Raw genomic sequence first — 17568 nt, 5'->3', positions numbered from 1 at the left:
TGCTTGAGGTTTATTTTTTGGCTGTTTTGCTTTGTATTATTCAGGGACGCCGCAGGAAAAGAGGTGTATCGTCTGGCACTACAGACAAGAGAGCAACACATCAGAAGGGACAAAGCTACCAGCAACATTTGCACAGCCCAGGTAAAACTAACAGTATCAGTATTTTCAGCACTCGCTGGCTGACAGGATTGAACTAAGGAGCCGTAATGTCTCCAACATCAGATCTGGGGCAACGAGACATAGATAAGATACAAGACTGGGTGGAGAAGTGGCAGATGGACTTCAACCCAGATAAGTGTGTGGTGGTTCATTTTGGCAGGTCGAATAGGAAGAAAGAATATAATATTAAGGGTAAGACGCTTGGCAGTGTGGAAGATCAGAAGGATCTTGGGGTCCGGGTTCATAGGACGCTCAAAGCAGCGTCGCAGGTGGAGGCTGTGGTTAAGAAGGCGCATGGAATACTGGCCTTCATCAATAGAGGAATTGAGTTTAGAAATCGGGAGATAATGCTGCAGCTGTATAGGACCCTGGTCAGACCCCACCTGGAGTACTGTGCCCAGTTCTGGTCGCCTCATTACAGAAAGGATGTGGAAGCCATAGAAAGGGTGCAGAGGAGATTTACAAGGATGTTGCCTGGATTAGGTGGCATGCCTTACGAGGATAGGTTGAGAGGGCTAGGTCTTTTCTCCTTGGAGAGGCGAAGGATGAGAGGTGACCTGATAGAGGTGAGTGGGAGTTCTGTTCACAAACAGGGCATATAAAGGCACAAACTCAATTTGAGTTTGAGTCCAGAGCTGCCAGATCAGTGAACAGAATAAAGTATTTCCTTGGTTTGCAGGGCATAGCTTCCAAAATTATATCAGCCACTGCAAAATCTGTGTTAAAAATATTCTGCCGTCGTCAAAATAGACAGTGGGAATAGTGATTTCGAGGTGCATGGCATTGCTTCGAGTGAGTCAGAAATTATATTGTTGTGAAGAGGAGTGAGGAAGTGGGAGGCAAAGCAAAACATCTCTATTAAAAGAATAGCAGTGTGTGGGTGGACTGTAAGTTATACGCTGATGGGCACGCCTGCAGCCTGGTATGGGGAGGTTCCTCCTGCTCAGGCACGCATTGCCCAACAAAAGGACCTGCCAGCAGCTAGGTCTGCCCTCGCAAGAAGATCCTCCACCCTTTATCGACGCCCCTCGCCTACCTCACGCCAACTGCGCCTGCTTGACTGGCCCCAGTGAGTCCATCCCACTTGTGTCCTGGGTGCTCCAGCAATGGCCCACCCGCTGGGGTCTACTGCAGTACTGGCAGTGGCCACCATTCCCAGTGGAGCTGCTGGTACTGGAGAGTTGCCGGCCTCTGATTGGCCGGCAGCTCTCAGAAGCTTGTAATGCCCCTGTGGGGCATGGGAAGCCCTACAGTAACCAGCAGACTGGCATTTAATCCCATCTGAGATTCTGGAAATGGCTGCCGAGGGGTTGGCGTTGGCTCTCTAGCCTGCAGCTGGCCCACTGCTGTGACCATTTAATTCAAACCCATTGTTTTCTTTTTAACTGACTGCAGGTGGTAAATAAAATACACTTCTACGTGGAACATGAGGCACTCTTCCATTCCATTATGTGCTTTTCCACTTCAGTAAACTGACTGGCAACAAAATTCAAAGTTCATGCTTTATGTTTTTCTAATACTTCAAAATAACTTTCCAGGCTTTATACCGCTTGCACATTATTCTCTGACTCACAGCTGTGATTAAGCGGGGACGTTATAAACAACAAGTCCTGGCCATACCTTGTGAAATTGCCCATCTTGTCTAACAAAAGGTCTAGGTGTTTCTTTGGGGAGGGGCACATTATACAGAGAAAATGCTATTATATCAGTAGCTTGATCACTTTGTAATCTATTATGTGTCTTTACAGCCAACAAAATCTATCTCCAGTAGTAAGTATTCGGCATAGTAAGAGAGGGGTGGCACAGTGGTTAGCACTGCTGCTTCACAGCGCCAGGGACCCGGGTTCGATTCCCGTCTTGGGTCACTGTTTGTGTGGAGTCTGCACTTTCTCCCCCGTGTCTACATGAGTTTCCTCCGGGTGCTCCGGTTTCTTCCAAAGATGTGCAGGTTAGGTGAATTGGCCGTGCTAAATTCTCGAACAGGCACTGAAGTATGGCGACTAGGGTATTTTCACAGTAACTTCATTGCAGTGTTAATGTAAGCCTACCTGTGACACTAATAAATAAACTTTAAAAAACTGTAAGATTATGAGCACAAGACACAGTATTAGGACATAGCAGTTTAGAGATTAACCAGTGATGTATGTTCACATCCCACATCACATGGGAAATTTAAAGTCATGATGTGGAGATGCCGGTGTTGGACTGGGGTGAACACAGTAAGAAGTCTCACAACACCAGGTTAAAGTCCAACAGGTTTATTTGGTAGCAAATACCATAAGCTTTCGGAGCGCTGCTCCTTCGTCAGATGGAGTGGAAATGTGCTCTCAAACAGTGCACAGACACAGAAATCAAGTTACAGAATACTAATTAATATGCGAATCCCTACAGCCAGCCAGGTTTTAAAGGTACAGACAATGTGGGTGGAGGGAGCATTCAACACAGGTTAAAGAGATGTGTATTGTCTCCAGACAGAACAGCTAGTGAGATTCTGCAAGTCCAGGGGGCAAGCTGTGGGGGTTACTGATAGTGTGATAATGTGGCAGCTTGACAATCTGGACTTGCAGAACTTGCTACATTCACAACCTTTTGTAGTTTCTTGATCTTGGGCGGAACAGGAGCCCCCATGCCAAGCTGTGATACAATCAGAAAGAATGCTTTCTATCGTGCATCTGTAAAAGTCGGTGAGAGTCATAGCTGACATGCCAAATTTCCTTAGTCTTCTGAGAAAATAGAGGCGTTGGTGGGCTTTCTTAACTATAGCGTCAGCATGGGGGACCAGGATTCCCTTTAGGGAGAGAAATCTGCCCTCCTTTTCACTGCACATTAGCACATCATTCGTGTCTGGAGCATTGCCAGTCTCTCAACTTGCAACATGTTATATAAATTTCAGCTGTCAAATTATACCTGTGACACAGTAATGTGCATAAACAGGGCTGAAATCAGGCACTCAAAGAGTATGGGTGTTTTGTGCAAGGACCTTTGGAATGTAAATGATGTAAGATTTCAGGCATTTTTCTCTACCAAGTTTGCATCTTTTTACATAGGATTGTGAAACCGACTTCTTTCTGACAAAACAAACGTTCTATTTCTTCATTTCCCTTGAAGAGCACATTTTTAAAATGGTTCCTTCTGATTTTAGGCACTTTTGGCCAACATGGCTGCCATGTTTGCTATTTATCATGGCCCCAATGGACTGAAACACATTGCGAAAAGAGTACACAACGCTACTTTAATTTTAGCTGAAGGTAAGAATTGTTACTGGAAGTAAAAATGTCGCTTTGACTTTGCTTCTAAAAGTAATTCTGATCGAATCTTTTCTGAATCAGGTTTGAAACGTGCTGGGCATAAGATACAGCACGAATTATTTTTTGACACACTAAAGATCCACTGTGGTGTGGCTACTGAGGAGATAGTCAGCAGGGCTGCCCAACGGCAAATGAATCTCCGAGGATATGATAATTGTATGGTGAGTTACCTTTTATTACCTTCTACTGGACAATTTTCAACCATTTCATCTATCTTCCAAATTTTGGCATTGTGTCCTTTCCAGAAAGAGACGCTGGTTGATTTCTGATTATTTCTGCGTGGAGTAATATATCGCCTAACGTGCTTCCAAGCCTGGGTAAACTTGGGGGCTGGATTTTCTGTGCAAGATTCTGAATCCTGCTGCCAGGCTCAAATGTGGTCAGAACTTAACTCCGCAATACAGGGGAAACAGTCACTCATTGGGGGAGGGCTAGTTCTCCCGGCCCACTAGCTCCTGGCAAGTGTTGTGATGGCTCGGCGCAAAAATGGGTTTCGCACTGGCCGCTAAATTTGTCACGATGCCCCCAGCCCACCCCGCTGGCCGCAATCGGGTTCCCGCCCATAGCAGGCGGCAATCCGATACACAGTCAAATTCACTACTTTAAATAGCAGGTTTGAATCATACAGTGCAGAAAACGCCCTTCGGCCCATCGAGTCTGCACCGACAATAACTACCACTAAAGGCGCACTAATCCCATTTTCCTGCACTTGTCTCATATCCTTGAATGTTATGATATTTCAAGTGCTCATCCAAATATTTCTTAAACGCTGTAAGGCTTCTGGCCTCCACTACCTTCCCAGGCAGCACATTCCAGATTCCCACAATTCTCTGAGTGAAAAAGTTTTTTCTCAAATCCCCTCTGCGGCCTGAATTCCAAGACTTGCAGAACGGAATTCTCCATTGGCCTCGGGTGGGATTTTACGAGCCTCGCCCAAGCGAGGTCATAAAATACCGGCCTGAATCTTCTGCTCCCTACCCTAAAACTGTGCCCCCTCGTGTTTGACCCCTTACCCAAGGGGAACCTACTCACCCTGCTCCCTACTCACCCTGTCCGTACCCCTCAGAATCTTATACACCTCAATCATGTCCGCCCTTAGCCTTCTCTGCTCTAAAGAAAACAATCCAAACCTATCCAGTCTCTCCTTATAGTTCAAATGCTTCATCCCAGGCAACATCCTGGTGAAGCTCCTCTGTACCCCCTCGAGTGCTATCACATCCTTCCTATAGTGAGGTGACCGGAACTGCACACAGTACTCCAGTAATGGCCCAAGCAACACTCTGTACAACTCCAACACTCCTTGCTCTGATATTCTATTGCGCAACTGATGAAAGCAAGTGTCCCATATGGCTTCTGAACTATCCTATTCATGTGCTCTGCCGACTTCGGGGATCTGTGAATAATTACTCCCAAGATCCCTCTGTTCCTCTGAGCTTCCCAGTGTCTTGCCATTCACTAAATACTATCAGGGTTAAAAACTTTCTCATCAACTTCCCCGTCTAACCCTTTTATCAATTTCTTAAATCTATGCCTTTGTATATTTAGCTCTCTGCTGATGTGAGTCAGTTCTTCCTATCCACTCTATCCGGGCCCCTCATACTTTTAAACACCTCAGTTAAATCTCCTCTCAGCCTTCAAAGAAAACCACACCATCCACTCCATTCTTTCCTTATCTCTCGTCCTGGCCACATATAATGTAAGTGTTATAAATCCCTTCCATATCCTCTCTAGTATATTCACTTCCTTCCTGTAATGTGGCCACCAGAACTGTACACAATACTCCAGTTGCGTAACTGCATTTAATGGCTTTGCACAGGTCAAGCATAACCTTCATGCTCATATATTCTGTGCCTCGGCGAATAAAAGAAAGAATTAGGTATGCTTTCTTAACCCACCTTACCTCTCTGACTTGCTATCTTTATGGATGTGTGAACATTGTGAGGATTCCAGTCAATGTTCCTACTGTACAGACCATCCCAGAATTGAAGTCTCGGTTAAAAGATAGGTTAAACTTTAACCTTTTTTCAAAAAACGTGGAGTAACAGAGTCACATCATTTCCAATTAGCTTTTAACAACAACAAAAAAACTGAACAGTTCTAGTTCCAGTTTCCTCTGTTCTCTTAACTCCTGGAAACTTCTCTTCATTTCTCTAGTTTTCATAACTGACAGTCCTTTAGATTTCTGGCTTTCTTAATCATTACTCCATTGTATGACTTTTCTTCTAGCAAAGCTGAGAGCAACTCACCCTCTAGCTTCCTGTCAACAATTGCTATGAATTGAGTTAAAGACAATCACAAAAAGCTTTCCTACCCTAAAGATGCCCCAGGTTGCTAATCAACGTCGCTTTCCTTCTCCAAGTTCTTATTTAGCTTTCACGCTATGAACCTCTCCAAGCACCATAGAAACATAGGTAGGGGATCTTACCAAAATTTCTCTAAAGTACCAAGCTCAGACAGAAATCTGTGTGAAGCTCTCCAGTTCCACTGACTAGTTTTCTCTTTAGATTTTGAGCCTCTTAATCTAAAAGAAATGAGTGGTTTATGCCATCACTCTGGTGGGGCAGGGCTTCATCAAGCTGGCACGACCGACTCCACTGAGATTGGGGCGTCCTTCTTAAAAACAGAAAGTTAACGTGAACCCACGCCCCCCCTCCCCCCACTTCCTACCATGCAGGCATCAAGGGCTCTCTCTTTCCCCCCTGCCCTGCCCCACGATCATCACCAACATCCTCATCGACCCACCCCCCCTTCCATGATTATCATCAGCGTTCCCATTCCCCCCCATAAAGACTACTTTCTGCCCCCACCCCTTCCATGGGGATCTCACTAGGGCCTGCCTCGCCACTGCCCCCAAGCCCAAGTTGGCACTGCCAACCTGTGCCAGGGCAGTGACCGGCCACGTCCTCCCCCATGGGCTAGCCTCATCTCTGTGTCACTGAGTGATCTTGTCAACTGTCTCTCGTTTGGCGTTGTCACGTCGGGGTGGTATGAATATTTAGTGAGGGGAGATCAGTTGGAGTTGGGGGGGGGGTGAGGGATGTTCCTAATCATTAATGAGGTTCCCGCCTTCTATAGGTGTGAACATCGTGACATTGCCGCTGGGGGGTGGGGAATATAGGGAAACGCAATCTCTCCGAAGAGAATCACTTTTCCTGATTCTCTCCAGATTTTCCAGTCACGCCAGTGACCCCGTCTGTCTAACATGAATCTAACTACAGGTTTACCCTTCCTTATATAGAACCACTAAATTCAACCCAGTCAATATTTCACACTTTTCCTCCTTAACTACATTGTCGGCATCATCCCCCTTTTGTGAAGACAGACAGCATGTACTTATGTCGTCCATCTTCATACACAGATTATCCCTGTAGCCTCTAATCGACCCTACTCTTTCCTTAGTTTTTTATGTATTTATAGAAACTAGAGGCAAGAGTAGGCCATTCAGCCCTTCAAGCCTGCCCCTACCATTCATTTTGATCATGGCTGATCATCATACCCCCTACCCCTAGATCCTTTTAGCCTCAGGAGCTTTATCTAATTTCTCCTTGAAATCACGCAATATTTTGGTCTCAACCACTTCCTGTGATAGCGAATCCCACACATTCACCACTCTCTAGGTGAAGAAATTTCTCCTCCACCTCAGTCTTAAAAGGTTTACCCCTTATCCTCAAACTATGACCCCCCCTAGTTCTGGACTCCCCCACCATCGGGAACATTCTGAATCTACCCTGTCTAATCCTGTTGGAATTTTATAAGTTTCTATGCGATCCCCTCTCGCTCATCTAAACTCCAATTAATTTAGTCCTAACCGACCTAGCCTCTCCTCATACGACAGATCTGCCATCCCAGGAATCAGCCTTCACTGTTCTCCCCGATAGCAAGGACAACCTTGCTCAGATAAGGACACCAAACCTGCACACCTTTGCGTACTCCTTGATTTTCCTTGCTGATATTTTTTCATGCTCCCCCTTTGCTTTCATGCTTTCCTTTCTAATGTCAGCCCCGCATGCTTTGCATTGCAGCAGAATGGCAGCTTAAGTTTTGCTGTTCTTGGTGCAGTAGATGTTGTACCAATGAAGGAGTACACTTTGAAATGTTGGATTTAACATTTGACATTTTCTTCCACTTGATAGCTGGGGGTGTCCCTGGACGAGACAGTGACTGAGAGAGACTTAGATGACCTCCTCTGGGTTTTTGGCTGTGAATCATCCGCTGTAAGTATTTTTTGATGCAACATGTTAGCTATTTCTATGATGCAAATGTATTGCGAATTTTACAGGTAAGTTATACTTGCAGTCCTTCGACTTACTCCCTTCTTGGAGAAATAACAAGAACAGATGTCTTGTTGATGTCTCTTTGATTTGATTTGATTTATTATTGTCATATGTATTGGGATACAGTGAAAAGTATTGTTTCTTGCGCGCTATACAGGCAAAACATAGAGTACATAGCAGAGAAAGAAAGGAGAGAGTGCAGAATGTAGTGTTACAGTCATAGCTAGGGTGTAGAGAAACATCAATTTAATATAAGGTAGGTCCATTCAAAAGTCTGAGGGCAGCAGGGAAGAAGCTGTTCTTGAATCAGTTGGTACGTGATCTCAGACTTCCCGATGGAAGAAGGTGGAAGAGAGTATGTGCGGAGTGCGTGGGGGCCTTGGTTATGCTGGCTGCTTTTCGGAGGCAGCGGGAAGTGTAGACGGAGTCAATGGATGGGAGGCTTTCTCGTGGTGGAGGAGATAATGGGGCAAGTTTGAATTATAAGGTAAAAGGGAGACCTTGCATTTATATAGCATCAAAATACACTTGACTACAGACCTTATAAGTTATTTTCTTCTTAATCATTTGGTGCAGTCTACAAGTTACTGTATTAAATGTGTTTTTTTTAAAGGAGTTGATAGCTGAGAGCATGGGAGATGAACCAAAGGGTATCTTGGCCACACAGTTTAAGAGGACAAGCAAATTCCTTTCACATCCGGTCTTCAACAGGTTAGTAAGAAGTCCTGTGCCAAGATTGCAGCCTAATCCATTGAAGTAAAGCCATTGTGTACGGATAAGGTTAAATGAGCTACACTAAGTGGGTCCACAACTCACAGTTCGGACATGTATCAGTTTCTTCCTTGGGAAAGTGATTGTGATTCTCTCTCAGTGACCAGTCTCTGCACTTACAAAATTTGTTTATCTCGACCATCAGCGTTTTATCCAAGTCAGAGGAATATCTAATCATTTTAAGCCTGGTGTAGGTTTTTGGAGTAGAAGATATTGAGATGTTAACAGCTTTTACTTATATTCCCCATTAGATCTCCCAAATCATCTGCAAATTTTTTAATTCACCTTCCAAAATATGTTCAGGTTCCCATTGAAAAGTCATGGGATTTTATTTATTGTTGAACTGATTTATAGAGTATACAGCATAGTGACGAGGCCATTCAGCCTATCATCCTTGTGCTAACTCTTTGAATGAGCAAACCAATTAGGCCCCCGCCCTGCTCTTCCTCAGAGCTCTGTCATTTTTTGCTTTCCGAGTATGTATCTAAATCCCGTTGAAAGTTTCTATTGAATCTGCTTCCACTACTTCCATTCTGGACTTTGCGAGTTGTTAAATCTTTCCCCTCTGGTTACTCACCAGTCAGAATAGTTTCTCCCAATCCAATCCATCAAAATCCTTGATAATTTTGAATACCTCTATCAATTCTCCCTTTCACCTTTTCCACTTTAAGGAGAATATTCCTAGTTTCTCTTCTAGTTAGCACTTCTGCCTCACAGCGCCGGACCCGGGTTCAATTCTGGCCTCGGGTGACTATCCGTGTGGAATTTGCATGTTCTCCCCTTGTCTGCGTGGATTTCCTCCGGGTGCTCCGGTTTCCTCCCACAGTTCAAATATGTGTGGATTAGGTTGATTGGACATGTTCAATTGTCCCTTAGTGACAGGGGCATTAGCAGGGTAAATACGTGGGGGTTGCAGGGATAGGGCCTGGGTGGGATTGTTGTCGGGGCAGGCTCGATGGGCCGAATGGCCTCCTTCTGCACTGTAGTGATTCTGTGATTCTTGTCTTTCCATACAGAAGCCTCTCCGTGTTAACTTTATTTGGGACATCAATGTGCTAAAACATATGCCACTGCCATAAAAATTTAATATTGTTTAGCTGCATTTTCCCCTGCCCTTATGGATAAACTTACATAAATTATGATAACGGCCTGACATTAAGATGATTCACTTGATACTTGTCTTTTTTTTGGTGTAATGCTTTGCAACAATAGCCAGAATGTATTATCCTGCCTTAAACAAACTGTATTTTTCAATGTTATGTGGCAAGCTTGATGTTCAATGAATAATTTTATTATTTTTTAATTTGATTATTATTATTACATAATTGCATGTTTATTTATTAACTTGTATATTTCAGTTATCACTCAGAAACAAATATTGTCCGGTACATGAAGAAATTAGAAAATAAAGATATATCTCTAGTTCACAGCATGATTCCGCTGGTGGGTGACTTGTTATTTTCAAGCTTTTTTTCTGCCTCAATATGTAACCGCGGACTTTGGAGGGTGCACATTACACATTTTGTTTCCTCTATTTGAACCAGGGCTCTTGCACAATGAAGCTGAACAGCTCCTCGGAACTTACTGTAAGTGTGCCGTATTCCTCTTTATCATTCCCGCTGCAAAGTCGACTATCTGTATTTCCTGAAGTTGAACACAACATGGACTTCTTGTTTAATCAGTGTTATTCTAGTTCTCCCCATTCAGGCGGGAAACACTAGCTGGCTCAGATCTCCTTTCACAATAGTAAGCATTCACAAGTGTGCCCTTGGTGCAAAGGCTTGTGCTTGCAGCCATGACTCCAGAATCATAGAATCCCTACAGTGCAGAAAGAAGCCATTCAGCCCATCAAGCCTGCACCAACAACAATCCCACCCAGACCCTATCCCCTTAACCCCACGCGTTTACCCTGCTCGTCTCCCTGACGCTAAGAAACCGGAATTGAACCCGGGTCCCTGGTGCTGTGAGGCAGTAGTGCGCCAACAAGCTGGCTGCACAGGTGCTAAATGGCCACCTCAGCTTCCAAGATGTTGGGCACACTCGTTAATTGCTGGAACTGTGCCCCCTGCTGTGTTGGTAATGATCAGAAAATCGGATTGCAGCAGCTGGACCTCAAACAAGTTTTGCACAAAACCTGTTTTAAGCCCCAACGGCAAGATTGGTTTACTTTGGGCCCACAGGTCTTCTTGCCCCTAGCAGGCAATCCTTAAAGGGAGAGCTTTAAAGTATTCTTGTTTGAACGTGTTCAAAGGGCGGCACAGTGGCTAGCATAGCTGCCTCACATTGCCAGGGACCTGGGTTCAATTCCAGCATTGGCTGATTGTGTGTGTGGAGTTGGCATGTTCTCCCCGTGACTGCATGGCTTCCCTCCGGGTGTTCCGGTTTCCTCCCACAGTTTAAAGATGTGCAGGTTAGGTGAATTGGCTGTGCCAAATTGCCTCTTGATGTCCTAAGATATTTAGGTTAGTGGGGTAAATACGTGGGGTCATAGGGATAGGGCCTGGGTAAGATGCTCCATCAGTGAGTCCGTGCAAACTCGATGGGCCAAATGGCCTTCTCCTGCATCGCAGGGACTCTATGATTCTCTGAGGTTACAGACACTGGCCACCCATCATAAACTTCATATGTACAAGGTGATGGATAAGGTGTTCTCCTTGTTTACCACTAACTCTGAGTCGATAGAAGAAAATCTTGAAGTAAAGTGAAAGTTTTATTCAATCCTGCTTCAGCATATCTGCACAGTGGATATCTAGGCCACTGAGGGGCCATATAGGCGCAGGTAATGAAACGATCAGGTGTCTGTAACTGTGATCTTTACTGGTTGCCTCTCACAGTCCCTGGGGAACGTCCATTGTACACCCATGGTAAAAATGTCAAAATCGAACAATAGTTCCTAAACACTGGAGCCAGAGCTGCACCCCAACCCAAGCCTTTCTTGGATGAATCTGTACAAAGGCACATAAAACTCAACGCCAAAAAATACAAAACCCCTTACTGAAGGTGGAGATCTTAATCTGTATTCTCATTAGGATGCAATGCAGCCACTGAATGAAGTAGGTCACTGTGCAGTACAATCCCGTGTGCAAGTCACTCGTATGTGTTTTGAAAGTCGTTCTGACATGCTTACGGTCTGGTTTTCTGATAGATTTGAGAATGAAAGTTGTGTTTTTCCCTGCTCCCAACCCTTGGTTTGCAGCCCATCACTTGGCTGGAATTTGGGAATGTCCATCCTTTCGTACCTTTGGATCAGGCTCAAGGATACCAGCAGTTATTCTATGAACTGGAACGGGATTTGTGTGAAATAACCGGATATGACAAAATCTCTTTCCAGCCAAATAGGTAGGCTGTCAAGTTTTCAATACTCTACCTTCTGTTAAGATGCCAGTTGTTTGCTGTTGCCCCAGTAAATAAGTCATATAATTAATGTAATCCCTCTAATGCAACAACTGCTATTCTGAGGGATTCCAGTCACCTTGCTTATCAGGGATTTCTCTGCAGCACCATATTTTATAATACTCTGATTACTGGGTTGAAATGATGGGCTGAGCTAAAAGCTGTCAGCGGCTCTCAACAGATGGCAGAAAAGCTGGGATGACCCTTCCTTGGTCGTTTCCAGGAACCCAACCTACTTCTGGGCAGTTGGACAATTAACTGGGCTCCTGTCCCTGGGAGGGCAGTGATCCGAACTTCCAAAGAGCTGCAAGTTAATCAGATGGCTGGCAGAGTGGTGGCTGCTGCTGGGACTGCAACTGGCCAGGAGCAGCAAGGGGCGGCACGGTGGCACAGTGGTTAGCACTGCTGCCTCACAGCGCCAGGGACCCGGGTTCAATTCCAGCCTTGGGTGACTATCTGCGTGGAGTTTGCACCTTCTCTCACTGTCTGCGTGGGTTTCCTCCGGGTGATCCGGTTTCCTCCCACAGTCCGAAGATGTGCAGGTTAGGTGGATTGGCCAACGTAAATTGTCCCTTAGTGTCAGGGGGATGAGCAGGGTAAATATGTGGGATTACAGGGATAGGACCTGAATGGGATTGTTGTCGGTGCAGGCTTGATGGGCCGAATGGCCTCCTTCTGCACTGTAGGGATTCTATGGATTCTGTGTGCAGCTGGCGCCAGAACCCCAGGAGAGTGGGGTTGGGCTCGCTGGAGCCAGTCAGTTAACTCCTGGAAACGCGGGAAGTAGGGAGTCATTTGTGAGAGCAGGGCTTGTGTTTCTGTGAAGGGGTTCTTGCTGTCCAGCAGGGTCCTCCGTGGACCACAGGCTGCTGGGCAGGGAGGGTAAACTCCCCTCCTCCCTGTATCCCCGTCTCTTCCATGCCAGCATTTACCCACTGGGATGGGATCCTTTAGTGGCTGCTTATCGGCCTCTGGGCAGGTAGAACATCCCTGATATTCCCAGCCCCTAACTCAATTACACATAGTCGTGTAGTTGATGGTCATTCTATCCCCTGGCTTCCTTATCAATTATCTGCCCCCCCGCCCCCCACTCCCACCCATGCTCACGAGTCAGATTCAATTCTGCCCAATTGTTCCAATAACAGCTTGGTGAATCAGATTTGTTGATTGCAAAAGAAAAGCAAAATGGAATGAAAATCAAAACCCTTTAAATGCTTGGATCTTTGGTCTCTGAAAGGCAGTTTGTCGATTGCTAGCTTACTTTTAAAAATAAAAATAAAGGGGGGTCGGTTTAAGACAGAGTTGAGGAGGAACTTCTTCTCCCAGAGGGTGGTGAATCTCTGGAATTCTCTGCCCACTGAGGTGGTGGAGGCTACCTCGCTGAATATGTTTAAAGCGCGGATGGATGGATTCCTGATCGGTAAGGGAATTAAGGGTTATGGGGATCAGGCGGGTAAGTGGTACTGATCCACGTCAGATCAGCCATGATCTTATTGAATGGCGGGGCAGGCTCGAGGGGCTAGATGGCCTACTCCTGCTCCTATTTCTTATGTTCTTATGTTCTTATGTTTTGCTTGGGCTCACTAATTTCTAACGACAATAAATACAACATGAGCCTCATGGGAACATAAACCACTTGCATTCATATAGCACCCTGAACATTAAAACCTCACAAAGTGATTCAGAAGATCATTGTTGAATAAATGAGGATGATGTTAAGATGCACGGTAGCACAGTGGTTAGCACTGCTGCTTCACAGCTCCAGGGACCTGGGTTCGATTCCCGGCTTGGGTCACTGTCTGTGTGGAGTTTGCACGTTCTCCTCGTATCTGCGTGGGTTTCCTCCAGGTGTTCCGGTTTCCTCCCACAGTCCAAAGATGTGCGGGTTAGGTTGATTGGCCATGCTAAAATTGCTCTTAGTGTCCTGGGATGTGTAGGTTAGAGGGATTCGTGGGTAAATATGTAGGGATATGGGGGTAGGGTCTGGGTGGGATTGTGGTCGGTGCCGAATGGCCTCTTTCTGTGCTGTAGGGTTTCTAAGATTCTAAGATGTGGTCATATGGGCTGATTGGTCAACAGGATGAGAAGGGAGAGTTTGCCTTTGTCAAAGTCACTAGGGTGTCCTTTGGGACTTGGATAACATTTTGTTCTGTTACTGTGATTGGGCAGCAGCCAAATTGGAGAGATTTAGTCATAGGCCTGGATCTTTGGTCCTGGCTCAGGTGTGCAGAGTCGGGACATTTCCCAGCTCTGTGAACCCGACCTGGGAAAAAGAGGCCCAGACGTTGGGAGGTGCGAGGTGGATTAGAGCTTTAACCCGTTGCCCCCGGAATGAGTACGGACGCTGCCAGGTGTGGAGGCAGGTTGGCTGGAAGGCCTGTCTCTGAGCTCTAGTGCTGTGAGAAAGATTGAAAAAATAAACAATAAAACAAAAAGAAATACCCCCAGCTCTCATCCCTCACTGCATCCCCCTCGCCCCCCACCCTCTGCTCATGCCCATTGCCATGTCCTAACCATGCCACCACCATACCCCTGTACCCATAGCAAGCAATTATTTCAAAATTCCAGACAATTACTTTAATTCCAAAATTTAAAGGGCAGGTCTTTTAAATGCCTCAAAAGCGAGCTTCTTTTGGCAGTTGTTTTTGACAGTGCCTCATGACAGTTCTGATAGCTCCCTTTGACAGGTACCTCTGACATGTTTGACAGGTGATTTGACAGGTCTGTTGATCGTCCCAGTGAGCTTGACAATAAGAGTTTATGCACTTTTTACACACATTTCTGCCTACTTTTAAAGATTCCAAAGATGACTTGACCCACCCCAATGGGCACCTAACCTCCTCCAAAGGAGTCCCGAGACTAGGGCCAAAAGGAAATCTTACCTCTCCAAAAGGGTACCCCGGTTATCCAAACAGATCCACCAAGTTCAGACCTACTCTGACCTGGTCTAATCCGCTCACCACGGCTTTCACACTCCTGACCTACCAAAGTCCCAGTGGGGACGGCTGATGACGTTAACATCCATTTGCCTCCAGTGAACCCCAGCCCAGTTCTCAGCTAATCTCCACAAAATGCGAAGCGTCCCATTCAGGGCACGGGACTTCTGATTTCTGGGCTCATCCGCCTTTCGGCAGAAATTTAGGTCTTTGAGTTCCAACAAAAGACGTGCACAACTTTGGCAGGTGAAAGGATACCCAAGGACCTTGGAGAGGAAAGGGTGCTGGAAATGAGTCGGTGGTTTGCCATTGCTCAGTGGGTCCACTTTTCGGGAGAGGATTGAAGGAGAGAGGGGCACCATCTGAAGAGGGAGAACCATTAACAATATCATCTGAAATGGGAGTCAGGAAGGGAAGTTGGGTCGTCAGCCGCTTAGTGCGAATAACATTGAGGAAGCAGGAGGTGGGTCTCTGGACAAGGTGAGCTCAGATGGTGCGTCTTTTATCATTATTCATTTGTGGGACGTGGGCGTCACTGGCTGGCCAGCATTTATTGCCCATCCCTAGTTGCCCTTGTCCAGAGGGCAGTTGAGAGTGAACCATATTGCTGTGGCTTTGGAGTCACATGTCGACCAAACCAGATAAGGATGGCAGATTTCCTTCCCTGAAGGACATTAGTGAACCAGATGGATTTTTCCAACAATCGACAATAGTTCCATGGCAATCAGTAGATTCTCAGTTCCAGATATTTTGTATTGAATTCAAATTCCAGCATCTGCCGTGGCGGGATTCAAACCCGGGTCCCCAGAACATTAGCTTGAGTTTCTGGATTATTAGTCTGCGATAATGCCACGAGGCCATGGCCTTCCCAAAGAGGCGAAATAGGAGAGAAACTTGGGAAAGATGCAAGTTCAGAGAACTAGAGCAATGAGGAATGTTAAAAAGCAGCTTTGATGTGATGGGCAAGGGGAACGGTGGGGAGGGAGAGGGTGTGGGCTGATCAGATTATCTCAATCTTAGTGGCCCCTAAAGAAGTCCAGGAAAAGCTGCTTTAGACCACCGGAAGGTCATTACCAGAATCAGAAATTCAAACTGGTGTGCATTTGGTATTTAATTTTCTCCTTCGTAGGTGCTGACTCAGTATAGTTTAATTTGCAATTAAAACTCAATATCACATCACTAGGTTAATCATTAGCTGGTACAATCCTAGACAGCGATCAGCAGTCATCTGTTTTGTTACAGGAGAGATTATACTCGCGCCTGACTCTCACTGAATTGCTAAATGTGCTGAAGGCTGTTCTTGTCCTGTGTATGTAATAAAATGATTCCAATCTCTCCACTAAACCGCACTTTAGATGGCCATTATTCACGGTAAATGCACGCTGATTGACTTTGTTTAATTACATAGGAACATGATGAATTAGCACAATAACAACATTATATGCATTATCGAGATAACTGGGACAGGATAAGAAAATAATCCGATTAAAGTTTTTATTAGTACTATCAAGAAAAATGATGCACTTTGGAATTGACAATACATCTGTCGAGAAGTGCAGAAAGAAAAGATTCAGCTCTTTTCATTTGTAACCAAGGATTTCTCTAATCTCTAGGTAGCTGTTTAGTGGTTGAGGGTTACCATTTTTAAAAAACTCCATTTCTTTGTCGTGTTTCAGATGTTGGTGCCAAGTTTCTTGCATCGATTAGCAGGAAAACGGTTTTCACTTTGTCCCGTAATGAGATGGTCTTTATATTGTGGTCATCAATAAGCTGTTAGCCATCTCTTTCTTGGAAATGTTAAAGAGTTTTTTTTAAAGAAATATTATTGAACACCAGCAAAAGATCAAACAGCTCTTTCAATTACTTCGACAATCAGAACCAGCAATAAATATCAGTCACCCGACAAATAAAACCAAGGTAGTAAATCTGGAGAAATCAATAAATCAACAAGAATGCAAAAGAGATTCATGATGTGAAAAGATGCAACAGGGATCTCCTTATCCTTCTTGGTAAAAGTAGCCAAGCTGTTATAATGGCTGCAAGAGCTCTCAGGCTCAATGCCTTTGGGAGGAATAAGCATCAGTTCCCACCAGTGCTGGTGTGTGGAGTAACTGGGCTCACACAATCGAAGGAGCTGCCAGCACTCACTGCCTTGACTCAGACGGAAAGCACGTGCTCGACGGGCGAGCTGCCAAGAGAGCAGCCGGCTCTGTGGAACCGCCGCAAGAAGGAATCAGTGTGAGCCGAGGGAAGAGAGGATTATGGAGAAGAGGAAAGGAAGTATTGAGGGAAAGAAGCTTTCTCTTCCACTGCACAATAGGCCCCCCAGTAATAGATTTCCTTGTCACGGAAAACTAAATGTTGATGCAGACCGAGATTTTGTTTGTGTTGGGGAAGGGGGTTTAGCACGCTAACAGTGATATCAGCGCTTCCCTATTCCTCTTAATCATTTAGCACACAAAATGCCAATTCAGCACTTTTGTCAGCCACCCTTGTGGAAGAAAACAAGCATCAATATCTTGTAGCTATTGAGGACATCTGTCTGTGTAGGTTATTACACCTTTTTCAATATTACCCAATCTGGCTAACTGCTTGAGTGGTCTACATAAACACACTCAATGTCCCGTTTCAATGTAGTGCTTTTATTGTGCACTGGGTAAGTGTTTGTATGGCTTCTCTTTACAGAACTATGATTGTTGTGACATGTTGAAGAGCTGTTAAAATATA

At 45.2% G+C, this 17568-nt stretch overlaps 1 protein-coding gene across 1 annotated transcript in view; it reads left to right on the top strand.

Moving 5' to 3' along the window:
• The window catches only part of gldc (glycine dehydrogenase (decarboxylating)), a 147758-nt gene that overhangs the window by 76018 nt on the left and 54172 nt on the right, over positions 1-17568 (top strand). Inside the window, exons 8-15 of the mRNA XM_078214099.1 lie at positions 45-141; positions 3302-3407; positions 3489-3628; positions 7601-7681; positions 8355-8452; positions 9871-9955; positions 10057-10098; positions 11709-11851. Of these exons, the coding sequence (XP_078070225.1) occupies positions 45-141; positions 3302-3407; positions 3489-3628; positions 7601-7681; positions 8355-8452; positions 9871-9955; positions 10057-10098; positions 11709-11851 (792 nt within the window). The remainder of the gene's footprint in view (positions 1-44; positions 142-3301; positions 3408-3488; positions 3629-7600; positions 7682-8354; positions 8453-9870; positions 9956-10056; positions 10099-11708; positions 11852-17568) is intronic.

This window comes from Mustelus asterias, chromosome 6 (assembly GCF_964213995.1).
Source record: "Mustelus asterias chromosome 6, sMusAst1.hap1.1, whole genome shotgun sequence".
NCBI classification, from domain to species: Eukaryota; Metazoa; Chordata; class Chondrichthyes; order Carcharhiniformes; family Triakidae; genus Mustelus; species Mustelus asterias.
Note: the sequence above shows the minus strand (reverse complement) of the source record. Positions and strands in the feature narration are given on the sequence as shown.